The 26,971-nt window shown below is 58.8% G+C and overlaps 1 protein-coding gene across 10 annotated transcripts in view; it reads left to right on the top strand.

The window, feature by feature from the left end:
- Positions 1-22,665, top strand: part of BIN1 (bridging integrator 1) — a 58,935-nt gene extending 36,270 nt beyond the window's left edge. The window contains exons 3-19 of one of the 10 annotated variants that reach the window (XM_056110270.1): positions 521-575; positions 683-777; positions 1,270-1,365; positions 2,352-2,459; positions 3,273-3,365; positions 7,540-7,625; positions 7,746-7,821; positions 8,756-8,838; positions 12,213-12,351; positions 13,511-13,639; positions 16,279-16,386; positions 16,766-16,789; positions 17,542-17,649; positions 18,553-18,642; positions 18,935-19,045; positions 19,207-19,308; positions 22,031-22,665. In XM_056110270.1, coding sequence (XP_055966245.1) covers positions 521-575; positions 683-777; positions 1,270-1,365; positions 2,352-2,459; positions 3,273-3,365; positions 7,540-7,625; positions 7,746-7,821; positions 8,756-8,838; positions 12,213-12,351; positions 13,511-13,639; positions 16,279-16,386; positions 16,766-16,789; positions 17,542-17,649; positions 18,553-18,642; positions 18,935-19,045; positions 19,207-19,308; positions 22,031-22,138 — 1,611 coding nt within the window. In that variant the 3' untranslated portion in view covers positions 22,139-22,665. The remainder of the gene's footprint in view (positions 1-520; positions 576-682; positions 778-1,269; positions 1,366-2,351; positions 2,460-3,272; positions 3,366-7,539; positions 7,626-7,745; positions 7,822-8,755; positions 8,839-12,212; positions 12,352-13,510; positions 13,640-16,278; positions 16,387-16,765; positions 16,790-17,541; positions 17,650-18,552; positions 18,643-18,934; positions 19,046-19,206; positions 19,309-22,030) is intronic. The other 9 variants (XM_056110272.1, XM_056110274.1, XM_056110273.1 and 6 more) reach the window with 9 other exon arrangements.
- Positions 22,666-26,971: the final 4,306 nt, after the last annotated feature.

Raw genomic sequence — 26,971 nt, 5'->3', positions numbered from 1 at the left:
TGTCTGTATGTCCCATGGAGACATCTCTGGGATAAGCAGTAGCTACGTGCGTGCCTGGGCCCCAGTGTGACCCATCAGCAAACAGGGCTCTGAGTACTGAGGCCTTGGAGCATGTCAGGCCAGTCTCGGCCAGCCTCCTCATCATGTGTCCGTTGGCAAAGCGCTGCCCTCAGTGTGCCTGGTGCTGGGCACCTGGGGGCGAGGAGTGAGCTGGCTCTGGCAGGGAGAAAGGGCCTGTTTGGGGGTGTCTGAGAGGGGGGAGGGAAGAAGGATGGCAGGTCTGCAGCGGAGAGGCAAGGACCCTGAAGTCTTTGGGGATGGGGACATGTGTGCCCAGGCCCCCATTTTCTGGGCCCCTTTGGCTTGGGTTGTACTGTGCGTCGTTCATGCCCCTCATGGTGGCGCTCCGGGCAGGCCTCACTCAACCCCGAGAGCTGGAGGACCAAGGCTCGAAGCATCTTGGTGACTTGCTTGGGGCTCCGGGCTTAGACAGGGATGGAGCTGGGTCTTTCTCTTGCAGACCGAGGGTACCCGGCTGCAGAAGGATCTGCGCACCTATCTGGCCTCCGTCAAAGGTAAGGGCAGAGCTGGCTTATGGGTCGGGATGGAGTGAAGCCCCCCCCAGGGCTGGGTGCAGAGCTGGGACGGGGAGCAGGCTGCAGTGTGGCCCTTCTGCCTGCAGCCATGCACGAGGCCTCCAAGAAGCTGAACGAGTGTCTGCAGGAGGTGTATGAGCCGGACTGGCCCGGCAGGGATGAAGCCAACAAGATTGCAGAGGTGAGCCTGGCGGGGGTGGGTGTTGGTCCCTCTTTCCCCCCACACCGCACCCGTCGCATAAGTCTTTCCTGCCCATGCTGTGTGCTGGACTCTCATGCTCAGGATGTCCCTCCCCCAAATCCACCAGCCACTGTGCTATTGCTCTGCCCAATAGGGTATTTTACAGAAAAGGAAGCTTCATTTCTTTTGTTGTTGTTGTTTTGGGGGTCACACCTAGTGGTGCTCAGGTCTTCTGGTTTTGTCCCGGCAGACTTGGGACCCATGGGGTGCTGGGGACCAAACCCAGGTTGGCCACATGCAAGGCCAGCACCCTACCCGCTATACTGTCACTCCAGCCCCAAGAAAACTTCCTTTCTGAGAAGCTTCAGCAAGCTGCTGAGTCAACACTCAGCGGGGCTGGGGCTGAGCCTGAGTCTCTGGCTCCAAAGGCCAAAGGGGGCTGCACAGCCCACCCCACCCCGGTGGCCCCATCTCTGCTCTTGCCTCCTACAGAACAATGACCTGCTCTGGCTGGATTACCACCAGAAGCTGGTGGACCAGGCACTGCTGACCATGGACACATACCTGGGCCAGTTCCCGGACATCAAGGTGAGAAGTGCACGTCCACCCTCTGCCCTGCTCTGTCTGGCCTGGCAGTGGCCGTGGGGATCCGAGGGCCAGGGGCTGTGGGAGCCAGGCCCTTACGGGCAGCCCAGGCCTGGCTCGGGCACCCAGCGTCCTCCTGTCTGCCTTGCCCGTCCTCCAGGGCTGCTCCCCGCCCCGAGCCAGCCCAGCCTCCCCTGACTGGGGCCTTCCGGAAACTCTGGGTCTCCAGGCTGCGGAGAGGGACCCCCATGGTGTGTGGACCTGTTTGTCCCTATTGTGTGGAGTGACCACTTGGCTGTGTTGGGTGGGTGAAGGGATGCCGGCCTGGGCACATGTGCCCAGAGGTGCCCGGGGCCAGGCCATGTGGTGTGGAGGGAGGTGGTCAGGAAGGGGGGTGGCCAGCGTAGGGGGAGAGGGTGGCCAGGGGTGTGCTGCAGCTTCGGATACATCTTTGTGGTTGGGACACGAGGAAGCTGCTGCCTCCGCTGAGCCCGGGCATGTGCTCTGTGACCTCAAGGGTGTCTACCAAGGTGAATGCACCCGGAAAGAGAGGTGTCCAGCCCCGATGGCAGCTGATTCCCTGGGGGATGAGGAGTGTCGTGGTCCATGCTGGCCCTGCCAACTCCCCTCAGCCTCCCCAAGGTGCCACGCGGGCTGCTGGGAGGAAGGGAGTAAGGGCGGGAATAAGGGAAGGAGGGGGGCTTATTCTTCAGACTGAGCGACATCTCCAGGGTGCTGGGAAGAGGGTTGTCTGACTCAGTGGCAACCGGTAGGCACACGGGTCCCTGTTCCAAGGCACCCGTTGGCCTCTGCGTGAGAGAGGGAGACACGGGCTGCCTGGAAGGGGCGAGCTCGTGACCACCAGTGGGGCTGGAACAGCCGTGCCTCTAGCCTGTGCTCCGAGGACCTGAGGAAGCCGGTGTGAACCCCTTCCTGGGCCCCGCCTGGAGTCAGCCTCTCAGCATGGGTGCCCACCCTCTGTCCCCCAGTCACGCATCGCCAAGCGAGGGCGGAAGCTGGTGGACTACGACAGCGCCCGGCACCATTACGAGTCCCTGCAAACGGCCAAAAAGAAGGATGAAGCCAAAATTGCCAAGGTGAGGGCTGTGGCCCCAGTGCTAACCCCCCTTCCGTCGTGGGGTTCTCTCTGCTCCAGCAGGACATGGGGCAGGGGCTGTTGGGTGGCCGGGTGGGCAGCTGGGTGACCCTGCGCAGCTGGCTGGGGCCTGGCCTTGGGCCACAGAGCAGGGGTGGGTGGAGGAGAAGCCCCGTGGGAGCCCTTCCATGTAAGGGCTCGCTCCTGCCCCCCCAACCCCCCCGGCCCCAACCCCTCCGCCCTCTCCGAGGCTTCTTTCCAGAATGGAACAGGCGGGCTTGGGTTTCGCTGCAATGGCCCCTCCTGGCCTGGCGTGCTCCCGCGTGGAATCTTGTCACCGGATCCGCTGGGATCTGATACGCCCCTGGACCGGGCTGGAGCAAGCCTGGGGGGCTGCGGGGAGAGGCGGGGGACAGACGAGGAGGAGTGGGGAGTGGCCATTCATCAGCCCCTGGGCTCCCCAGTCCCTCTTGCAGGGGAGGGGTGTGGGCAGGACTGCTTGCTGAACCCTCTGCCCCTGCTAACCTTTTACACCTTTTGCTTTGCAGTTGGAATTCACCCCCTTCACTGCCCCCCCCCCCCCTCCTGGTCAGGGCTCCCCGTAATCCTCTCAGCCTCCGCGGGCCTGGGCCTTTTCTGGCTGGGGGAGGCTGACCCCCCTCCGGAAGGGCTGGCCGGCTTGTCTGTCACTGCGTTGCGGGTGTTGGGACTTGGTGTTTAATATCTGTGTCTCTGTTTCTCTCTCCCCCACCTCCCTCCTGTCTTCCCCTCTCCTTGGCCTTGACCTCCCCTGGTCCAACTCCCCTCCCCCCAGCCTGTCTCGCTGCTTGAGAAAGCCGCCCCCCAGTGGTGCCAAGGCAAACTGCAGGCGCATCTCGTAGCTCAAACTAACCTGCTCCGAAATCAGGTGACACTGGCTTCTAACCTTGCACGTGCTGGCGCCTGCCGGTCTGGGTCTGTCCTGTCTGCGCAGCAGCCGGGTGCTGCCGGGTGGGCGGGTGGTCAGGGGGAGGACTGGCCCCTCTCCCGCGGGGAAAGCTCCTCTTTCAGATGAGATCTGCCATCCCCAGTAGGGTGGGCAGAGGCTGGGGGCTCTGGTTCATCACGACTTTGCCTGGTTCTGGGGTTCGTGCCTGGGGTGTGATTCAGAGAATTTTAATGCAGAGACTAAAATCCTTATTTTTGGAAGTGGAGGAAAGCCTAGAAGGGTCGTGCCTGGGGGGGATGGGGGGTTCCCGTTGGGAGAGAGGGTGGGATGTGTTCTTACTAGGTGTTAGTCCTGGTCCTCATGAGCATTTTGTTTTGTTTTCTTTGGGGAGGGGGCGCTGCACTAGTAGTGGTCTGGGACTTCTCCCAACGCAGTGTTCCTGGGGGGAGCACTCTTGCCTTGGTGCTTCAGGGGGACTGTGCGCTGCCGGGACTCAATCCCAGGGCTCCTGCCTGCATTGCCGCCCATTGGGCTTACTGTCCAAGCCTCCTAAGGTCTGTGCACCTATTCTGAGGTCGCTGGAGAGACAGTCCTGCCCAGAGAGACCCCAGCGCCTTCCCGGGGGCCAGCGCCGGAGCATAGCTGAGCTGGAGCTCACCCCACTCATGGGTTATGCCCCGGTCCTGACTTCCAGCTCTGGGGGTCTCCTGCAGCAGGCAGGACTCCTGCAGGCTTCTGGGGTGTAGGACCCTCGGGGCCTTTGGAGGGACCCTGGGGAGATCTCTTCAGTTTGACTGGGCTGCTCAGACCCTGGGCCCAAAGGCTGGGCTCTGGAGTATTGTGGAGATGAACCATCTTCGGTCCTATGCCACAGTGTGCTTTGTGCTTTGAGAAGGACTGTGTGCAGACTCCTGAGTGATCCCGCCCCCCTGGGAATCTCTCTCTCTCTCTCTCTCTCTCCCCCCCCCCCCCCCCCCCCAAGCAGTACAGGAGGCCCAGGGGCCACACTCGGCACAGCCGGCTGGAGGTTCAGTGTGAGGGCCTGAGGGTGGTCCCTCTTCTGCAGTGCTGAGGTTTCAGCTGGGTTTGGGTGCTTTGCACCCCTACCCCTGAGCTTTTTCCGCACCCTCCCATTCTCCTTTGTCCCCTTGCCTTGTGAAGCTGACAGGACTGTCACATTTGTGGTCTCACTGGCTGGGGTGCTTCCTGAGCCACTGTGTTAGCCTTCTAGCCCTTTCTCACGGGGCCCCCTTAAGGGCAGGGCCATGGGGATTGACTCTGTGTGCAGGCCCTGGATTTGAACTCTTGAAGCCGCTGATGGGCATCCCACCCCACGCCCATTTCCCAAAAACCGCCTCCCCTGGAGTGAGTAGGTCCAGGCTGAGCAAGTGTCTTGGGGCCCCTGGATGCAGGGGCGTGGAGCTCTCGTTGTTTCTGCTGTGGAAATGTCGTGACTTCAGCACCCACTTATGGCTCTGCTGGGGGCAGGCGGCAGAGACTTGAGCATGGGCAGCTGCCCCGGACATTCTTGGGCTGCTCCCGATGGCCTCCTCGCCAGGCTGCGTGGACGGAATGCCCTGAGCTGGGTGCTCGGGGCCCGGCCTTGGCTCCAGTTCCAGCCTCGTACTTGAACTGCTGGCTTCTTCTAGGTCTAAGCGGTGGGCTCGAAAGCCATTGGGGGCTTTCCCAAAGTGGATGGAGTGGGCTGTTGAGAGGTCAGGGTGACCCTGGAGTGGACTGTTGAGAGGTTGGGGTGACCCTGGAGTGAGTTGTTGAGAGGTTGGGGTGACCCTGGAGTGAGTTGTTGAGAGGTTGGGGTGACCCCAGTGTGTGTGGTGCAGAGACCTAGGGAGTGGCAGGAGGCGGGTGCAGGGGGCCTGGGATGCTCTTCAGGGGGTGTGGTTGGCAGGGTGTCGGGGTTCCTTCCTCAGTCTGAAGTGAGTGTGGCTGGAGGTCGGGTGAACGTGTTTGTAGGCTGGGAGCACCTTTGGGAGACGGTGTCGCCTTGCGTGGTGCCCTGGCTGCTTCTGGACTCTCAGGATGGGGGTGCGGGGCACCCTGCTGTCAACGGCTCCCAGCCTCGGCTTGGGGGAAGCCGCCGGGGAGGCCCAGGCCTGTGCTCACACCTAGGACTGTTGGGCTGCAGAGGTTCTGTCTTCCAGGCAGTGGGCTTTCCCGTGTGAATGGAGCTTTTAAAACGTCCAGGTTGTTCTGTTCTCCCTCAGGTCCCCCCGTCCCCCCTTTTGCTGGCAGCACGGGGGACACAAGGGGACTCCGGGAACTTTCCAGGTGCCTGTGGTGCCTGGCGGGCCCGGAGCGGGGCTGGCCTCTCTCTGGAGGCTCTTGTACCCCAGGTGGCTATGCTGTGGCTAGCTGACCAGTGACCCTGCGGCCCGCAGTGCAGGCCGAGTGTGGCCGGTCCCTGGCTGCCTCTGTGTCTGTGGGTGGGTGCTAGCCCACTGAGCTGCAGGAGCAGGCAGCTCTTCCCATTCCTTGTCACCCCCAACTGCTTCTGGCAGCCTCTGCGTAGGAGGACAGTGACCCCTCCGGAAGAGCAGGCTGGCATCAGAGACTGCTGAGACAAAGCCACCCTGCCCTTAGCTGTGACCCGGGGCCAGGGTGGAGCTGCTGTGGCATCACATGGCTTCATCTGGGGAAGGGGGACCAGTGTTCCAGGGTGAGGGATGATGACAGGAACCCCGCAGATCAGCAGCCTGGCGGCAGCAGGAGCTGAACTGGTGACTGGGCTCAGGGGGCCCCTGGGACTTAAGCTCCGTGGCCTCTCTCGGCACGTGTAACGGTGCAAGGTGGGGAGGAAAAGGAAGCCACTGCTGCTTTTAGTGAGGGCCGGGGGTTTGGGCCACATGATGGCGGTCAGGAATCACTCCTGGTGGGGCTGGGAGGATCCTGTGTGGTGCTGGGGCTCGTATGGCGGATAGGTGGCGTGCAGAGCACATGCTCAGATCCCTGTGTGATCTCTTCAGCCTCAAGTCTCTGGTTCTGTGGGTTCTGATAACCCTCCCTCCAGGCGTTGGGCCGCCCAGAGGAGGTTTGGGCAGGATACATAGCTGTGGCCCTAGGGTATGGCCACGTCTGCTCGGTTCCACAATGTTGTGTTTGAGGAGTCCCTGGCAGGGGTGGGGAGGCAGAGGGAGCAGCAGGGCCAGCCACTGACTGGGTTGATGCTGGCCCGGAAGTTGTAAGTGGCCAGTGGGTGGGCTTGGAAGTCACATGCTTCGTGGCCAGTTGGCCACCCCTGCCAGAGACCTGAGAATGTGCGGCTGTTCCTGGGAACGTCTCTCCTGGGCTGGGCCTGCCACGTTCCAGGGCTGTGACTCAGACCCTGAGTCCAGTCACCCCTGAGTCACTGCTTCCCGATGAGGCTCTCCTGTTCGGGAGGGCCTGTGATTCACCCCAACCATGGTCTGCTCCTCGCCTCCTGCTGACCCCGGGGGTCTGAGCCCACCACTTGGAGGCCTTGGCTGGCCCCGGGCACAAGCAGGCCACACCGGGGACTGGGGAGGTGGGGATGAAAAGCCTCAGTTAGGGACACCTTGCCCTGCCCAGTAGCCGGCCCCTCCTGCCCTGCCCTGCCCTGCCCTGCCCTCTCCCCGGCCTTCTCCCGCTGAGCCTCAGTGATGCCTCTGGCTGCATCTGGTGGGGAGAGGGGTTGGGGTGAGGGTCGAAAGAGCTGTCCTGGGTAGGGGAAGGAGAAGAGTCACAGGAAGACTTGGCTGGCGGCTCCCCGTCACTGGAGGGGGTTTCCTGTGCAAGTGAGTGGGGCCCCACCTGGCTGGCTCACAGGGCTGACTCCGTACCTGAATTGCCCCCTAGGTCCCTGGGGCCCCCATGGTGCCCTGCTCCTTCCCTGCCTTCCTCCATCCGTGCCTGGTTGGGGCTCTGCCTCTGGTCCTCACAGTGCTTTCGAGGCCCAGCTGCAGGGCCCTAGGGTGTGTATGTGTGGTTTCTGTGTGTGTGTGTGTGTGTGTGTGTGTGTGTGTAGGAGGTGGGGTGGGGGAACCCCTGGGTGCCCCTGGCAGGTGTGTGTATGTGTGTGTTTGTGTGGGCTGGGGGGGGGGGGGGAGAGGGTGTAGGTCTGGGGCCTGGTGGGGACGGAGGCCCGCAGAGGGCAATGACCAGTCCTGCTCCTCAGGCCGAGGAGGAGCTCATCAAAGCCCAGAAAGTGTTCGAGGAGATGAATGTGGATCTTCAGGAGGAGCTGCCATCCCTGTGGAACAGGTGGGGCTTCCTTGTTGGGCATCTTTGCGGGAGTCCTGTGGGGTTTAGGAGGCTTGGGAGGACTCTCCTGTCCTCACCAGGGTCTTCACTGTACCGCTCTCCCTCCCTCACCTCCTGCAGCCGAGTAGGTTTCTATGTCAACACCTTTCAGAGCATCGCAGGCCTGGAGGAGAACTTCCATAAGGAGATGAGTAAGGTAGGCACACTTCGTCCTGGCCCAGGGCCATGTGGAAGGGGCCGCTGAGCCCACTCTTGCCTGCTGGGCTTCAGTGGTCCGAGACCGGTGTCCAGAGGAGGCACCTGTGAGCATCTCTCCTAGGAGCTCCCCTCTAGGCTGCTGGCCGCCCGGGTGGTGTGAGCAGGCCCGCAGGTCCTGTGGATCTTTCCGTGTTGTTCTCCCGAGAGCACCAGAACCAGGCTCCCTTCAGCTGTAAACATGTTTGCAGCCACCCTGGGTTCAGGGCGCTCAGTGTCAGAAATGCTAGTGGCTTGGGGCCGGAGAGGTAGTTCAGCAGGTAAGGCACTTGCCTTGCATGCATCTGATCTAGGTTCGATTTCCGGCATCCCATGTGGTTTCCCCGAGCCCACCAGGAGTGAATCCTGAGTGCAGAGCCAGGTGTGACCCCAGAGCACTGCCGGGTGTGGCCCCAAAAGCAAAAGAAAACAACAACAACGAAATGGTTTCCGGGTGTGTGTGTGTCGACAGAAAATAAATGATTCGAATTTGGTCAGTGGAGAATTTTTCTCAGGTTTCTTAAGACACTGAGAGACAGACTTCTGCACTTCTGGTGGTGCACGACGGTGGACGGTGGCAGTTGTATAGCATGGCCTGAAAATACCGTGATAAGTGACCTTAATGAGTAGGATAGACAGCTTGCAAAAACAGTGAACAAAATTAAAGTAGGAGAAGCTCAAGATGGCATCTTAGGAAATCCCGAGAAATAGCAAGAAGGTAGTTCCAAGAAACAGCAAAGCAACCGAATTCCTGTTCTTCTACTTGGCTTGATGTGGGGATAGAGGGCACCCCTGGTGGAGGGCAGGTTGCAGTGAGGGGGGGAAGAGGTCCCCGAATTGGGGAGAACAGGATTGTGTGGCCTCAGAGGTGCCGCCTGCTCTCGTCTCTCCTACAGCTCAATCAGAACCTCAACGACGTGCTGGTGGGCCTGGAGAAGCAGAACGGGAGCAACACCTTCACGGTCAAGGCCCAGCCCAGGTGAGAGCCTCCTGCATGCTGGTGTGAGTGTGGGTCTGGACCAGGTTCCTGCCCTTGTTGACTGAGGCGCTTTCTGGGTCTCCTGGGAGCTGGGGCTTTGTGGACAGTAACCAGGGGCACCCCCTACTCCTTCGCTGTGCCCCATCAGGCACTCTGTGCAGAGCTACAGAGCCTGGCTGTGTAGTCACACAGCACGGACCCTTCTAGATAGAGAGCTGGCCCTCCAGAGCAGGGCCAGCTGTCCCCTAGCTTGCTCCTCCTCCTGGAGAAGGAGCCCCCTGGATGGTGTATTCTGTGTTCCCACACAGACAGCCTTGTTCTGCAGTCCTTGGCTCCTTGGGCCACTCCAATTCCTGGGGAGGGGTTCTTTGGAAAGAGGTGGGAGACCTGCTTCTCAAACTGCGTGTAATTCCTGGAAACAGCAGCCAGTGGGGATCTCCCTGCTTTTCTGTCTCTATGTGTGTCTGCACTTGAGTGCGCTTGTGTGTGCAGGTGAGTTTGTGTGTGTGTGTGTGTGTGTGTGAATGGCATCAGAGATGTATTTGTGAGTGTGTGCATGAGTGTAAGTAGGAATATGTGGGTATGTGTGTGTACGTGCGCGCATGGATGTGCATGTGAGTGAGCATGTGTGCACATGTCTAGATATTTGTGTGCTTGTCTATATGTGTGTGCACCCGTGCATAGATGCACATTGCAGAACAGCACGTGGGGTCCCATGGACCTTTCTGGTCTCAGATGGAATGGTCGTATCTGCTTCTTGGGATAACTGGGACTTGGGCTGGGGTTCAAGAAAAAAAATGTGACGAGTATTACTGCCTCTCTTTTCCTCTGAAAATCAAATCTGTGTGACTACGAGAGGTGGGCCTGTAGAATTCCCTGGGGTTGGAGATGAGGGGGATTCTGCTGGATGACTGTCCCCCACTCACTTCCCAGCTGTGTGACCCAGGAGGGTTAGGAGGGAGGGCTGTGTGGGAAAGGGCCAGGCCTGTGGCAGAGGAGGGCCAGACCGGGCCCCCTCTCCCAGCACCCCTCCTTGGCTGACCCCCACTCCCCGGAAGCTGAGTCGCTAGTGGGCTTCATAGAGCTGCGTTTCCTGCCTCCTCCAGCCGTGCTGGAGCCGCCTCTCTTCTGGTCATTGTGTCAGCTCCATCCCAGAGCACTCAGCAGCAGGCCCGGCCTCCGGGGAGGATAGGGGAAGCTCTGCCCTGTCCCTGCCCTCCTCCTGGGCGGAGGGTGTGCTGGCACGGGAGGGAGGTTGGGCCGACATGAAGGGCTCCTCGTCCATCCCCTGCAGAAAGAAAACTAAACTGTTCTCGCGGCTGCGCAGGAAGAAGAGCAGGTACCGGCAGTGAGTGCTGCAGTGTGGGGCCTCGGGGCCAGCGCCCGACCGCCCCGTGCATGTGCTCGTGTCCTGCTCCAGGGCGCCACTAACCCTAACCTGTCTGGCCGCGTGCGGGGCTGCTGTTGGGGGGGGATCCACCATTGGCGTGTGTGTGCGTGTCTTGTGTGTGTGCGTGTGTGTCCACGCGCGCGCATGTGCGCGCTGTGTGGACAGACCGACAGGGGTGACGGGATGTGAGTGAGCAGGACCGGGCACAGCCAGAATAGGCCCCACAGCACCGTGCACATCCAGGCAGCAGTGAAGCATACTATATGCAGAAGGAGTGAGGTCAGCAATGGGAAAGGCGCTATGAGTGTGTGTGTGTGTGTGTGTGTGTGCGCGCGCGCGTGCATGTGTGTATATCCCTGTACATCTGGCCTTTTATATCAGCGGCACCAGCCTTGTCTCATGCTCTCCAAGAGCCGATTGTACCTGTTTCCCAAACTTTATTTCCTTCCTGGGGCCCCTGACTACAGTCTGGCCCCTGGTTCTCATGCTGTGCTGCCCTGCTTATGACATTCTCACTTGTGGCCCCCTTGGAATGAATATTTGGGGGCCCAGTGGTGGGGGCACATCGGGTCCCGGTTGAGAAACACAGACACCCCCCAGGTGCGCTGGGGTCTTTGTCCCTCCCAGCTCCACAATCACCTCTCCTCCTCTCCCACCCCTACTCCCCCTCCCCCCGCCCACCCCCACCTCACCCCTGGGTACCTCCAGACTCACACAGTTGCTGCTGACCCTCGGGGAGCTGCATTTCATATTCTATTTTATTTAAATCTAAGTTCAACCACCCCTGGCTACTTGGTGCAAGGGGAGATGGAGTTTCTTTCTACAAATACTGGCACTTACCATCTGCCCCTGTGGCACCCAAGGGGTGGGTTTGGAGCACCCTTGGATGTGTTTCGGGCTCTGAGCAGCGAGGCGTAGAGCCCTCACCTCACCTGCTCCCGCACGGGCAAGACCCTGGCCTGGGTGTGCTTCTCTGCCCTCTGAAGGGGCCCGGGGAGGGCAGAACTCTCCAGTCTGTGCATGTGGTGTGGACAGGGCGTGTGTGGGCCTGTGACGGGGGGTTGTGGCCGTCTGCTGTGACTGGGTGGCAGGCCAGCTGAGAGGCTGCAGGGGGTCTAGCAGGGCAAGAAACGGGGTTTCCTGCAAGCCCCAGGGGCTGCCGTGTGACTTTGGAGTGACTCACTTTGCCTCTTTAGATGTTTGGCTTCTTTGTGTTGTGAGATCAGCCTCTCAGAGACAAGGGTTTGGACCCTGCGGAGGCCCATGACGGTTTGCTCGCCTCTGTCCGTGTCTCTGGGGCACCTGCCCGCCCTCTGCACAGAGGCTTGTCCCTGTCTCTGTGACAGCTGCATGCCTCTTCCCTCCCTTTCTGCCCCTTTCTAATGCTGAGACACATGCAGGTTTGTTTATTATTTTTACCTTTCTTCTTTATGGGTCACACTCAGCGATGCACTGGGGTCACTCCTGGCTCTGCACTCAGGAATTACCCCTGGCAGTGCTCAGGGGACCATATGGGATTCTGGGAATCGAACCTGGGTTGGCTGCCTACAAGCAAACACCCCATCCACTGTGCTACTACTCCAGCCTCGACACGTGGGTTCACACAAGAACCCCCACACACACAGGGACATCACATGTTAGTGGACCTGTGTGGTCACACACACACACACACACACACACACACACACACCCCACAGGTTCCACACTACTCACACGTTTTACACACATGTACATACATAGGGACCCCTCCACGCATCTCCCCCGCACCCACTCCGCTAGATCGTCTATCTCGTTTTTTTTTTTTTTTTTTTTTTGCTTTTGTTATTCTTGGGCCCCACCCGGCGGTGCTGAGGACATCCTGGGGCTCTGCGCCCAGGACTCACTCCTGGCAGGGCTCAGGAGACCAACCCAGGTTCAGCCGTGCACAAGTTGCCTTACTCCTATTCGTTCTCTCTGCCCACTCCCTCTCTTCTTGCCTCAACAGCGAAAACGCCCCTGCCAAAGGGAACAGCCCTTCACCACCTCCAGACGGCTCTCCGGCCGCCACCCCGGAGATCAGAGTCAACCACGAGCCCGAGCCGGCCACCACGCCCGGGGCGGCCCTCCCCAAGTCCCCGTCTCAGGTAGGCAGCGCGTCTGGGGGCCGCCTCCTGCCCTCCTTCTCTGGCTCCTGCTGTCCTGCCTTCTCGCTGCCGTCGCCATTGGTTCTCTTGATTCCCTCGAAGTTCCCGGGCAGGTTTGCAGCTGGAGGCCCCTCTCCTGCCCCTGCTCTCCCTCTCTGGCGGGGGTGGGGTTCCCTTTCAGAGGCATCTGCGATGGGGTGTCCCCTCCTCCGTCCCTCTGCGCAGCTCGACTTTCGCTCTTTTCTTTTGCTCCCGAGACCCAGAGCATCCCGGGTGCCGAGGTGGCCGCTGCTCCCTTGATCTTTCCTCCCGACTCTCCCGAATGGGGCTGTGCAGAGAGCTTTGAAAGATGGGGCTCCAGGAAGGGGTTGGGAAGTAGCCAGGCAGGAGTCCCACCCCTGCCGGGGTGCTCGGCACTCGCCCCAGAGTCTGGACGGAGCTGGAAAAGCCGGAGGCGCCATCACCCACATCACACGTCAGCCCCGTGTGGGCTCCCGCTGGTCCCCACTCTGGTCAGCCTGCGGCCACGTGGAGAGCGGGTCGCCCGTCCACCCCTTCCTTGGGCCGATTGCCGCTCTCGTCCATCCACCTCCTGGAAGGTGCCTTCGCCCTTCGCCCGACTCAGCAGACCAGGCTGCAGGGATGGAGGCTCTCCAAGCCTTGCCCGAGTTTCCCCACCCAAGAGGGCAGGAGTGTGGCAGCCTCTGAGCACTGCCTCCTCCGGCCTCCACAAGAGACAGGCCGGCCCGACACCGGGTGCCCCGGGGTGCAGAGCAGAGGCGGGGAGCATGTGGGGCCTCCGGCTGTCCCTCACAGCCATTGCTTCTCTTCCTCCTTCTCGCTGGTGGGGACGAGAGCCTCGACGTCCTGTCCCCTCTGCTGCAGGGGGTGGCCCCCAGCTGTCCTGCCCTTCTCCGCTTTTCTCTCTTCTCCCCCTTCCGCTCCGCCTTTCCTCCTCTCTGCGCGTGTCTTCGGACCCCTCCAGGTTCCTGCGGTCTGGTCTCTCTGTCCCGGGGAGCGGGGCTCTTCTTGTGGCTTCATCCCTCTTGGCAGCCTGGGTGCGACTAACCGTGGCTTTGTCTCTGTCTGTCTTCCCCTGACACCCATGCGCTGCCGTGCCTCCCCGCGGGGGGCCCTCGCACCCGCTGCCGACCCACAGCTCCGGAAAGGCCCACCCGTCCCTCCGCCTCCCAAACACACTCCGTCCAAGGAGGTCAAGCAGGAGCAGATCCTCAGCCTGTTTGACGACACGTTTGTCCCCGAGATCAGCGTCACCACCCCCTCCCAGGTCAGCCGCAGCCGCCGCGGCCCAGTACTCCCTCTCTTCTTGCTCTTCCCCAGGCGTGCATGGCCTCCTCCCTCCATCCCACACCCTGGCCTTGCCTCCAGAGCCAGGAAGCTGGCAGGAGAGATTGGCCCCCGAACCTTCTTCTTGCTCATGCATTCACCCCCTCCATCCATCCATCCATCTGTCCATCCATCCATCATCCTTTATGCATCTTGGAGCATGTCTTCTGGTCAGGTGATGGGACCCAAGTGAATGGTCCTATGCAGCAGTGGCCTTGAGTGAGGTTCCATCCATCCTGTGCCCCCAGAACTGCGGAACACGAAGGACTTGGGCCAGTCCCGGTAGGCATCCTGGAGGAGGTTTTATTTGCCTGGGAGCATCAAGCAGACACCAGCACTTTGGCCAGGGACTGTGACAATGTTCGGGTGGAGGAAGGGCGCAAGATGGGTTGAGAACTTCTTACACGGAGGGAGATGAAGAGACTAGACAGGAGCCCAGGATTGAGAATGTCTCAGTTAGGCGCCTTGGGTTTTAGCTCCCAGGGCTGAGACAGCCACTTGAGGTGGGGACAGTGTGGGCCTCAGAGCAGAGCTACTGTTCTTGCGTTCTTTTTTGTGGTCTGGGGGGACCACACCTGGTGGTGCTCAGGGCTTCCTCCTGGCTCTGTGCTCGGGAATCACTCCTGCTGGTTCTGGGCATTGACCTGGGTCAGCCGCACGCAAGGCAAGTGCTGTACTGTGTCTCTGGGCCCAGGGCTGTTGGGGAGGCCATTCCACGCTCACCCACAGGTGGACACCAGGAGGCCCTAGCAGACCCCCTGCACAGCCACGGGAGGCCTGGGCACGCTCCGGGATCTGCTGGCAGGCATCACAGAACAGTTATCTTCCCAGTCCCCCACGGGGCCCCAAGGCCTCACCATCTGGGCCTGGGCCATGTCAAGCCACGCCTTTAGACCTACCCAGGGGTCTTTGGACTCTGCCTCAGGAGCTGAGAACAGTAATTCGTGCTGTGAGGGGTCCTCTGGTGGGAGGGATGGGCTGGGGGTTAGAACCAGGGACCATCAATGCAAGGTGGCCCACTGGGCCAGAGGGCCTTGCCCTGGCTCCAGCTCGGGTACTATGTGGGGGCTCTCTCGGCAACCGGGCTGGCCTGAGGGTGCCCCAGAGCAGCGTGGAAATGAGGCGGTAGCACAGTGTCAGGGCAGCTGCTGCTGGGACGGGCCAGGCTCAAGCATGCCCATGCATGAGGAGACCCAAGCCGGCACACAGGCCAGGCGGCACCAGGCGCGCCTACCTACCCACCGACCCTCGTTCTCCTGGGTTGGTTTTTAGCTGCTCTCTGGGCCGAGCGTGTTGACCCCAGTCAAGCTGCCCGCACGCACCAGTGTTGGCCCTCTGCTCTCTGCATGCATCCCTATCACCCGTCTGCCCTGCAGGAACTGGGGGTACCCTGGGGGGGGGATGCGGGAGGGCCAGGAATAGACCCTGGGGGTACTGCTGCCTGTGGCCATTCCCGAGGCCGTGCTGACGGGACTGCTGCGCAGGCTGGGGTGAGTGAGTGGCCTGTGTCGCTGCATGAGGAACGGATGAGGCCACCCTTCGGCCTCAGAGCTGTCTGGACGGGGCTGACTTCTGAGAAGGGGGGGTGCATGGGGGTGCACCTCAAGGTTGGTTTGCGTACGGTCCTCTGCTGTGGAGAGGGGCACAGATGACCCACCCCCCATGCACATCAGGTACGGCTCAGCTGATAAAGGCGGCAGGTCTGGGGGGCGGGGGAACTGGGGCGCAGGGCCTGGAGGCCTCCGTTCCAGGATGTGCATCCACTTGGCCTAGGCTGTTGTCCACTCGACACTGGGATGATGCCCTCCACCGGGTGGGGGGAGCCCAGATTTCGTGACGGCCACAGCTCGGGCCCACCGGCGCTGACGGGGTCCCTCTCATAGCCCTACAGGAGACTGGAGACCCCGGATCTGAGGCCGGTTCCTCTTCCTGAGAACTGGGACCCCCTTCTAGCCCTGGTAGGGGGGTGGGCTCAGCTGCCCCCCATCCTCTGTGCAGGCACTCCTCTCCCCACCTTGGTCTGTTGCATCATGGTGGGGCCGCTTGGATGGACGAAGCGCCTGCACTGCCATCTCTTGGGCCCGCTCTGTCTCCTACACATTCCCGGGGACTTGGGGAGGGGCTGCCCCGCCTGCCCCCACTGTACAGACACAGGTGTTTGTTGGGGCTCCCCACTATCCTGTCTGGGGTCCTCAGCAGCGTGCCTTGGCTCAGCCTTGTCTTCACTGCCTGGAGCTGGCTGGCCTGTTACCAGAGGGCAACATGGGGAGAGCAGTGTCTGGGGGCCGGGGTGGGGGGGAGGGGGGAGGCATCTTCCCGGACAGCGGGGGCCAAGCTGGTGGGTCCAGCCCGTGCTACTTCAGGGGGCACAGGGGAGGTTGGGGGAACTCATGGCCACAGGAGTCGGACGAGGCCTGGATGTGGGAAGCGACTGTGGCCTCCGGGCCGTGGAGCTGGGCGGGTGGGGTTGCCTGTGTCTCAGGCTGTGTGCTGCGGGACGCGGGTCCGAGTCCCCGGGCAGCTGCTTCTCCTTCACTCACTAACTGCCTTCCTCCTTCCTCTGCTGCTCCCGCTGCCCAGTTTGAGGCCCCAGGGCCTTTCTCGGAGCAGGCCAGCCTGCTGGACCTGGACTTTGACCCCCTGCCGCCTGTGGCGAGCCCCGTGAAGGCGCCCACGCCCTCTGGTCAGGTTGGTCTGAGCCCACCTTCACCCAGGGCCTCCAGAGGGCTCCAGGCCCGGCTCCTGCCCTGCCTGACCCAGCCTGTGAGCTCGTTCAGGCCCTAACAGGTTCTTCCCCACTGACCGGTCATGGCCCCTGGTGTCCCGCGGCCCTGCGTCTTGTCTTGTCTTGCCTTCTGTCACCCGGCCGCAAGCCTGGGAGGCTTCCTTAGGAGGAGGCAACTTCTGCCCTGCTGCTCCTGCATCCAGGCCTGGGGGCCCCGCCCTGGGGCGGTCCCCAGGACTCACAGGGGTGGGCGTGGGGGTGGGCATCCCTGGGGACGGCTTGCACGCACTTGTCTCTAACCACTGCACTAACACTGTCCTTCTCCCCCCTCTGCTGCCTCAGTCAATTCCATGGGACCTCTGGGAGGTAAGCCGTTGTATGCGGGGCGGCGGCGTCTGGGGGCACCTCACTGCCCCGTGTGGGGACCTTTCCCTCCCACCCACACCCGCGCGCTCTGGGGCCACCTCCCCACGCGCTCGCAGCCCAGTGACCACACAGGTCACTCCAGCGTGCTTTCGCATCCAGCTGTGGGGCCCTTCCCCTCTGCCTGACCCCAGGGGGTTGGGGCCCCTCAGTTCGACCTGAGACAGAGGTCTCTGTGGGGCCGCTCAGATGACAGGACCTCTGCTGGTCCAGGACAGGACTCAGCTGATGCCCGGGATACACAGCTGTCCTCACGGCTGTCCTCACGGCTGTCCGGCCTTCCTCATGACCGTCCTCATGGGAAGCGGAGACACTTCTGTGTTTTTGCGGGGACCCTCCCCCTCCCCCGCCCAGGCAGTGGTGCCTGGAGCTGTAGAGGGCAAGGTGAGGGAGAGAGGAGTGAGTGGAGAAGCAGTGGCAGGTGTCGAGGCCGGGCGTCCCCATGTGGGCAGGCCTGCTGGACCCGGGTCACGGTTCCAGGGGTGGGTGCACAGAGCCCCACGCTGAGAGGTTTCACTGCCATCCTCTGAGCCATGTGGCCGGGTAGTAAGGCGGAGCCACCATCTCCGCAGGACACCGTCCCCGCCTCAGCCCTGCGCCCTCTCACGCTGTCTTCTCTTGTCTGTGCCTCTGCCCAATGCCTTTCCCGGCCCACTCTCCCGCCCGCCCCGTTGCTCCCCCTGGCCCGCCCCTAGTCCACAGAGACTCCAGCCGGCAGCCTGCCTTCCGGGGAGCCCAGCGCTGCCGAGGGCACCTTTGCTGTGGCCTGGCCCAGCCAGACAGCCGAGCCAGGGCCTGCCCAAGTAAGTGCCCGCCCGCCAGCACCCGCCTCTGTCCCTGGTGTCTGGGGGCGTCCGATGAAGAGCCCAGAGGCGAGGGCACAGGATGGATGGACCAGGCCACCGTGGGCCTGAGGGTGAGGCCGCTGCCACCAGCCGGGCAGTGCCAGGATGAGGCCTGTTGTCGGCTGGGAGGTGTCTGAGGTGACATCTGGTGACACCCTCCCACACTCCATCCCCCCTCGGCCCCCTGGCTCAGGCTAGGCCTGGTGTGTCCTGGGCCTTCCCTGCACAGTCTCACCCCGACCAAAGATTTCCCTCTTCTCCAGACAAGGACATGGAGACCGCAAGGCCGAGTGGCAGCTCCCAGGGTTCTGGGTTTCAGGTCGACCTAGCTTGGGGCACCCGGGCAGTGCCTGCACGTTGCGGTCCAGTTGCGACCTCCCGGGGCTCTGCTGCTTTCTCCTGGGGGGAACAGGTGCCCAGCCCTGAGTTGAGTGGTGCTGTGGGGGACCAGCATGTATGGCTGCCACAGCAGGGCCCCTGGCCAACCCGGGGGGTGGTGAGCAGCAGCCTCCTGGCCAGGTCTTGAGCTTGGAAATCTGGGTGGTGAGGGAGGACCGCGGCATCCCGAGGCCTGTGCCCGGCTCCTCATAGCCCCTCTTGAGGCCTCCTCCTCCTCCTCCTCCTGCTCCTCCTCCTCCTCCTCCTCCTCCTGCTCCTCCTCCTCCTCCTCCTCCTCCTCTTCCTCCTCCTTCTCCTCCTCCTCCTCCTGCTACCCATTCTCCAGCTGCTTCCTGTGCTCGGGGGCCCAGTCTTCCCTCCAGGACTCCTTACGCCATGCAGAGAGAGACGAGAGACGCAGGCTGGGCCCTACTTCCTTGCCCTGGCCCAGTTGTCTGACCCCACGCGGCATTTATATTGCAGCCCACAGAGGCCGCGGAGGTGGCGGGGGGCACCCAAGCTGCGGCTGGAGCCCAGGAGCCCGGGGAGACAGCAGCCAGTGAAGCAGCCTCCGTAAGACCACAGGACCACGGGCCTGTCTTTTCTTCCCTGCTGTCTGTCTGTCCGTCCGTCCGTCGGTCCGTCCGTCCATTTGCCGCCAGCCCCGCGGCTTCCCCAGCCCTGCCTCTTGCCTGTGTTCCTTGCTCCGTGCTAGTCCAGGTTATACAAAGTTCCTGTGGAGGAACCCCAGGGGCAGGCGGACGTGGCAGCAGGCACAGACACCCCCTTCTTCCTGCCCTGCCAGCCCCTCCCTCCCCCCACCCTGGGGTGACCCTCGTGTCTCCCCACCCCACCCCTTCTGCAGAGCTCCCTCCCGGCTGTGGTGGTGGAGACCTTCTCAGCGACTGTGAATGGCACCGTGGAGGGCAGCAGCGGGCCGGGCCGCCTGGACCTGCCCCCGGGTTTCATGTTCAAGGTGAGACCAAGGCTGGCCGGCCCCTGCCCCAGAGGGGATGATCAAGGATGAGACCCCCCACCCCCCACCCTGACGACGACCTTTGCAGCCCAACCTGCATGTGGCATCAGAGCTCGGGGCCACAGGGGATGGGGTGTTCAGCTCTGCCTCTTCCCCCACAGGTGCAGGCCCAGCACGACTACACAGCCACCGACACAGACGAGCTGCAGCTCAAGGCCGGGGACGTGGTGCTGGTGATTCCCTTCCAGAACCCAGAGGAGCAGGTGTGTGAGCTTGGGTGCTGTGCAGGCGGCGGCCAGCAGGGGGCAGCAGAGACCCACCAGCCGGCGCCCCAGCCCCCATCACGGGCCTCCCAGCTCACCTCCTCCCTTCTCCCTTCTTCTTTTCTCTTGTCTTGAACTCTGCTTTCCTTCTTGCTACATCTCCCTTTCCTTAGGGTCTCCTCTCAGCGTCTCCCTCACTTCCTGCCGCCAGGATGGGAACTCTGGCTGCCCTCCTGCTAGTCTGGCCACTTCCCCCTTCCACCGCTGCCTCTCAGGCCCCCTTTGCCCTGGCATGAAGCCCCTCCACTTTGCTTCCCAGCTCGCGGGGACCGTGGCCCCCCAGCAGGACTGCAAGTGACTCCTTGTGCTTCTCCTCAGAGTGGGCTCCCTGAAGTCCGGCTGGCACAGAGCAGGGCTAAACTAGCCCTGTGAGGTTGCAGGTGGAGGGTTGGGGGAGTGGGGTGTGCCTACTGCTGAGAATCTTGTGGCATCCTTTCTGATTCTGGAGAACCCACCGAGTCTCCAGTCTGTGTGACGTAAGCATCAGGGTCACTGTGCATGGGAAAGGGTGAGTGTTCTGGGCTCGGGATGAGGCTTATGTGGGTGGGGGTCCTAGCCTGGAGCTTAGGGGTTCCAGCTACTGACTGTGACTGCAGTGGCAGCCGATTTGAGGTCTGGCTCGTTCTTCTCCACCCCCGGGTCTTCCTGTCAGCTGGTCTCCGGCAGGCGGTGGGGGAGGTTATTCAGTAGCAGAAATAGGAGTCATTTCCGGTGGGTGCAGGGGGCTGTCAGGCCAGACAGGCAGGAGGTGGTAAAGTGCAGAAGGAAGTAACAGTAAAAGACCTGCCTGCCCGCCACTCCGGCCATGCAGGGGTAGGGAATGTGGCCGGCACAGATCAGGGGCCTGGGAGTACAGACATCATTAGGGATGGGGTAGATGACCCCCGTCAAGGGTCATCAGCGAAAGTCATGTTAAGAGTGAGGGAGTTCAGGGGCTGGAGCGATAATACAGCAGGTAGGGCAGTTGCCTTGCCCGCGGCCAATCTAGGCTCAATTCTCAGCATCCCATAAGGTCCCCTGAGCACTGCCACGAGTAATTCCTGAGTGCAGAGCCAGGAGTAACCCCTGTACATTGCCGGGTGTTACCTCCCCCCCCCACCCAAAAAGTGAGGGAGTTCAGATATGCAGGTTTTGTGACTGAAATCCCCAGACTCACACAGAGTCAGGAATGAGCGAGCTCTCCCCTTCTCCCTGTGCTTCTGGGAGCCTGGCAGTCACGTCTATGAACTGCCTCTGGGCACCCTATAAGCTCATTAACGGCTGTGCTCCGTAGATTTACAAATAAATTTTGGAAGAGAAGAACATGCTGCAGAGATGCTTTTCAGTCCCCAAGTCACCATCCAGTTAAAATTTAAAAATTAAATGAAACAAAAAATTTAACCCCAGTTCAGCACCCGCTTTAAAATTTTAGAATTCCTGCAGTGTTCGGCCACATTTATGGCCACATTTGCAGCACACAACATCTCATATTTGATGCCACTGATATACCAAGAGTAGCACACCACATTTGGTGGTGTGTAAAGTAGAAGGCAACCAATCTTGATTGAATATATATGTATGTTAGCACACAAGGCTCAACCTGTAGCAACATGTTAATGATCGCTTATATGGGGGCTTAATGGCTCCAAGGTGAGATACAACAATTTTCAGACACTTTGAGGAAAACTTGTTGAATTATTTTCAGTGGATTAATCATAACAAGCACTGTAGCACTGTCCTCCCACTGTTCATCGATTTGCTTGAGCGGGCCCAGTAACGTCTTCATTGTGAGACTTGTTGTTACTGTGTTTGGCATATTGCATATGTCACGGGGAGCTTGCCAGGCTTTGCCATGCAAGCGAGATACTCTCGGTAGCTTGTTGGGCTCTCCGAGAGGGGCGGAGGACTCGAACCCAGCTCAGCCGGGCCAGCTGTGTGCAAGGCAAACGTCCTACCCTGTGCCATTGCTCCAGTCCGTCTACAGCCATACCACCCTGAATGCGCCATAACAAGCAATACAAAATAAATTATTTAGCATCTGCCTTTGGAGCAGGCTTGGGTAGTGATGGGAAAATTCGATGTAATGGTGGTGGGATTGGTGTTGAAATATTGAATAATAAATTATTTCGAACAACTTTATGAAAATAAAGGTAAAGGTAAAGGCCCGCCCGTTGATCGTCGATTTGCTCGAGCGGGCCCAGTAACGTCTCCATTGGAGACTTTGTTGTTACTGTGTCTGGCATATCGAATACTCTCGGTAGCTTGCCGGGCTCTCCGAGAGGGGCGGAGGAATCGAACTCGGGTCGGCCATGTTGGCCGCTTGTAAGGCAAACGCCCTACCCGCTGTGCTATCGCTCTAAAAAGGGGGAAAAAAGAGTGAGGGAGTTGCCGAGAGCCTAGATCACTCTAGAAACATTGAATGGGTATGGCTGTCCTGAGCACTTAGGTGTTCTTTGTGGAAAGCCTACTGCAGGGTCGCCTCAGAGGCTTCTCTGGCCCCGGAACAGTGGGAAGGAAGCCCTGTGACCGGGGAGGTGATGAGACCTGGACTCCCCACACCACTGGAGGATGACTATTCTTAAGTTCATGACTTAGGTCCGCAGTGAGTAGCAGCTGGGAAGGCTGCCTGGAGGAAGTGTTCTTCAAGGGGAACTTGACAGGCTTGTGCTCCCCTCCTTCCCAGGATGAAGGCTGGCTCATGGGCGTGAAGGAGAGTGACTGGAACCAGCATAAGGAGCTGGAGAAATGCCGGGGCGTCTTCCCCGAGAACTTCACCGAGCGGGTGCAGTGAGAGGGCAGCTCTCCGGGCATGTGAAGAACAACTTCTCCCGAAAAATGTGTGTTTCTTTCTTTTTTTTTTTCCTTTCATTTGTTTTTGTTTTTAAACTTCTGAAGAGCAAAGGGAAATTGAGAGGAGAGACCTACACTGAGAGGCGTTCTCCTACAGATTCAGTGGTTTTTCCAAAGAGCCTGGTTCTGCCCGTCCGGTGGAGTTGCCGGTGTCCCTCAAGCTGCTGTGTCCCCTAGTTGAGTTCCTGGCTGTCCCGCCCTGCCCGCGCCCCCCGCCGGGTGACAGCCGCATGTGTGCCCTACCGACCGCAGGGCGGGGCCTGGGGCGGCTGAGCCACCATGCTTGCCTGAAGCTTTGGCCACAACACCCAGGCGAGGAGCCTCTTTTCCTGGCAGCTGCTGTGGGCGGGGTCCAGGTTCTGTCCAGAGACCTCCGGGCCCAGACACCAGCCTGGCCGGGCCCTGCCCTGCAGACCCATCTGTGTGCTGTTTGAAAAAATAAATCTTAGTGTTCAAAACTAAACGAAACCAACAAAAAAGTTGACAAAACCACTCAGAAGTGTGTATGTGTGTGTGTTTATTTTTGTCTCCCTCCATTGCTGTCTCCGAAGTCTGTGACTTTTTTGCTGAGACAGCCTACACCCTATGGAACCTCTGCCCGGCCACTTCCTGCTGACCACTTCCTTTTAAATTTTAACTGGGCCCGGGCCCAACCCATGGTTTTAGCCTTCTGCCTGGCATTTTTGCTAGTGGTTGGTTGGGATGCAGGTGATGGACTGGGGGACAGGAAGAGAGGACAAGCTCTGTGAATCACCAGAGTCACCATGAGGGGACAGTTCATGCCTGTGGGACCTTGGGGCCAGGTGCTGGGACCCCGTCTCACAGATGACGAAATGAAGGCCTGTGCAGTTGGGTAGTTTGCTGGCCTAGGTTGGAGAAGGGTGGGCATAAGAACCAAAAATGGGTATAACTTCTTAGGAGTAGGTGAAATGGAGTCAACCCAGTGAATGTCCACACAATGGTCACTTCCAGAGTGATCACAAGGCCTGATGGTGTTACTGGGTTAAGGTATGTGTAGCCCTTGGGCACCCTTGTTCTGTACACTTTGGTCAGTCTGTGGCCTTAGGAAGATCAGTCAGCGTGTGACCAGGAAGTGACCTGGGTAGACTTGTCCCAGTGTTTCAGGGGGAACGTTCCTTCCTCTGATTAGTCCCACCCACTGATGACTCTATAGATAGGGTTTAACCTTCCTCTGTCACTTGGAGATATATGTGGCAGGAATATCCCTCAGTCTCTTAAATATCCATTTACTCATTCATTCATTCACTCATCACTTCCTTTTCTGAAATCATGGAGGAAAATAGAAATGTGGTCCCTGCCTGTGATGCACTCAGAGTTTCAGGGAAGTCTGACAAGACAGATGAACCCTAGAGGTGCTGCCATGGTATGTTCAAGGTTCTGGAGACCAAAAAAGAAAAAAAGGAGCTTTCACCCCAGCTTCAACTGAGAGTGGTATGTCTGCTGAGCCTTTGGAGCTCTGGAGTCCAAGGCTAAAACTCAGGAGGCCCAACTGCAGCAGAGAAGCAAGAAGCAGGGGGAGTTGCGTGCCTGGGAGAGGTAGTCTCTGAGGAGAGACCCAGACTTGTGGTGATTCAAACTCAGCAAGGGGTAACCTGACCCACATAAGAGGGGTGGCTGTGTGGGCATGCTTTGCTGGGGAGTTGGAAGCTCTCTTCTGAGAAGAGCTTCTTCGAACAGCGCTGTGTGGTAAGGCACAAGAGGGTGGATGAGACAGTTTGACAGACTTGCCCCATCTGATGCTCTTGGGACTCTGCAGCTCTCCAGGAGGGGCCGCTGTGGGGCTTCCGGAGAACACAGACTGCCAACAGGTGCGCCCAACGTTTTCCCAGGATTCTGGTTCTGCTGAAGTGTAAATCACGGAGGAAAGGCCCTTCTCAGTATAATTAAAAAGGATAATTAACAACGAGCAAGGAGGCTGCCTTCCTGACGGTCCCTGATTACTGATGAGGATCCAGCATGCTAGCTGGGGCGGGAGGAGAGATTTCCCTTCTTAGTCCACCAAGGTCAGCTCTGATCGCTCTTCTAGTGCTTATGCCCAGGCCTGTGTGATTATCAGGGCCCACCAGGAGGGAGATGCAGCTCTTTCCCCAAGGAAATGAGCACTGTGGGCCTAGGTCCACAGAAACCATCTTAAAGTGGAGGCAGCAGATTGATTTTCTACAGGAGCTGCAATACAGTGCCTTACTCTTGATTTTAAATCAAGAGGACATGTGACTTCTGTAACATAGTCATGGAATGGGCTGAGAAACTGCTGGAAAGTGTATTAAGAACTGGGCATCTAAAGCAGTGGCTTCCTTCAGCATGGTGTGGTCACCTAAGCTTTGCATGAGATTCCAGCAGCTCATCTTCCCAGAGTGCCCCTAGGCACCCCTGACCTGAGCATCTTAAACCTGGGGTACTCTCTTGATGCTGCCAGATGCCAACCTAGAGGCTCACTGGTATTGCCCTGTGGGAATGCTGGTTTTCTTCAGGGCACTGATCAACTCTACTAGTGTCTGTCTTTCCACAGCTTTTTGGCACAATCCTAGCCATTAAAATGAGGGAGGCTATTTTTCCCTACCCCAAAAAAGTCAGTTACCTAAAAAAAAAAAGTCCTGGGTTGGTGTGATAAGACAGCAGGTAGGGTGCCTGCCTTGCACACAGCGAAGCCAGGTTTGAGCCCCAGAATTGGACATGGTCCTCTGAGCATGCTATGAGTAATTTCTGAGTGCAAAGCTGGCAGTAATCCCTGAGCACCACCATATGTAACCCCCCAAACAAACAAAAAAGGTCCCCTGCTGGGATATAGGGACCATCTGGATCCTGAGGCCACACGCCAGAGGATAAAGAACCACTCACTGAGGATGGCCATGGGGCAGTATAGAGCTGTAGCTCTGCCCGAATGCCATGGCAAGCACCTTGTGGGAGCTTTCCTGAAGCATTCCTGATTGCTCTGTGCTCCGCTGTCTTCCACCAACTCCCCAGATGAGCCTCTGAATCCAAGAATTTCTTGGATTTCCATCAGTTTCTGCCTACACTTGTACTTGTTACCTCCCTCTGCACGAGTGCCATCGTTTCTTAACAACTCTCTCTCTCTCTCTCTCTCTCTCTCTCTCTGTGACACTGCTCTCTCTCATCCCCAGAATGTAACATGGCTCTTGAGGGGATTCTCAGAAACTTCTCACATTCTGTCAATGAAGCCAGCCTGCCACTCAGTTTCAACCACATGGCTTCTGTGTTTATACACTCCAGAGCTCTTCATTTTCCTCATCAGCCTAATCTCTTCCCTAGACCCATCAGCATCCAGCCCCTAACCATCACTCTACTTCTTTTTTTCCTCCCTGCCTGGAAATGCTGTCCAGACCATGAACCCTTACCTTGCTCTCTGCCTGCAATATTTCGCTGCCATGCTCTGGCCTGAACTGAGCCAGCTTCCCTGTGTTTAAGCAAGGAGATAGATACACGATCAGTTATAAGAAAAGAACCTTATTGAATTCCACAGAGCAACCTCCTGCAGATCCCCAATACACACACACACACACACACACACACACACACACACACACACACACTCTTAAAGATTTATATCTTGAAAGTTTGATTTTCCCACTATGGTCCTCTCATTCTCCAGTGATCTGCTTATCTTTCTCTTTTGCTCATATGAATTTACTGAAAGATTAGGAGGTTCCCTAGGCAGGGGTAACATTTTAAAGATGTGTGTCAACAGTTCACCCAGTGAATATTTATCTTTCACAAGTGTGTGCTGGAGGTATGTGTCCTTTTTCTAACCAAAGACCTCCAGTTGCTCAGTCTGATCTAGAATTTCCTCTCTGGGAAGCAGCTTCAGGCTGGTGGATGTGTTGTATGGATACATTCCTTGCTGATCGATTATTATCTTCTGTTGGGGAATTCAATTTTTGTGTAATCCAATTTCTATTTGAAAGTTGCTTACAGTTAGAAATCAGGATGAATTGGACTAAGGGGAAGCAAAAATGTCTAGTGGGTCAAAAGGTCATTTGTTGGAAAAAAAACACCATAAAGTACATGTTTGAAGAAATATAAGGAGAAAAATTTAAAAGACTATCCATGTCTCCATTGTGAGACTTGTTGTTACTGTGTTTGGCATATCAGATACATCACAGGTAGCTTGCCAGGCTTTGCCGTGTGGGCGAGATACTCTTGGTAGCTTGCCAGGCTCTCCGAGAGGGGCAGAGGAATCGAACCCAGCTCAACTGGGCCGGCTGCATGCAAGGCAAATGCCCTACTACTGTTTGTTGTCCCTGTCCCTCTTGCTACCTGAATGGGAAAAGCCAGAGAGGTGAATTGCTCAGTTTGTTAAAATGATATTGACTCTCTGGGAGATGAGGGTGTGGGTGTGAGGATCCCCTAGTGGGAATGGTGGAGAAAGAGGAGAGAAGTTTGGAGGGAGAGGGGCCAAAAAGATAGTTGCAACCAGGCCCGAAGACGGACCAGGCAGTAAACAATAAACACCCCTGTGGAAAGCATCTGATGACCTTTTAGGACCCCAGAGACTAACACCCAATTTGAGTTGTTTCTAATTCTGTGATTCTGTGCTGGATTGAAAATCCCACTTCTATCTCAAGTGTGTGTGTGTGTGTGTATGTGTGTGTGTGTGTGTGTGTGTGTGTATGTGTGTGTGATAACTATTTTCTTTTTCTTTTCTATTTTTTTTAAATTTTATTGAATCGCCATGAGAAAGTTACAAGCTTTCATGTTTGGGTTACAATCACACAATGATCAAACACCCATCCCT

Source organism: Sorex fumeus, unplaced genomic scaffold (assembly GCF_029834395.1).
Source record: "Sorex fumeus unplaced genomic scaffold, SorFum_2.1 ptg000009l, whole genome shotgun sequence".
Lineage (NCBI taxonomy): Eukaryota > Metazoa > Chordata > Mammalia > Eulipotyphla > Soricidae > Sorex > Sorex fumeus.
Note: the sequence above shows the minus strand (reverse complement) of the source record. Positions and strands in the feature narration are given on the sequence as shown.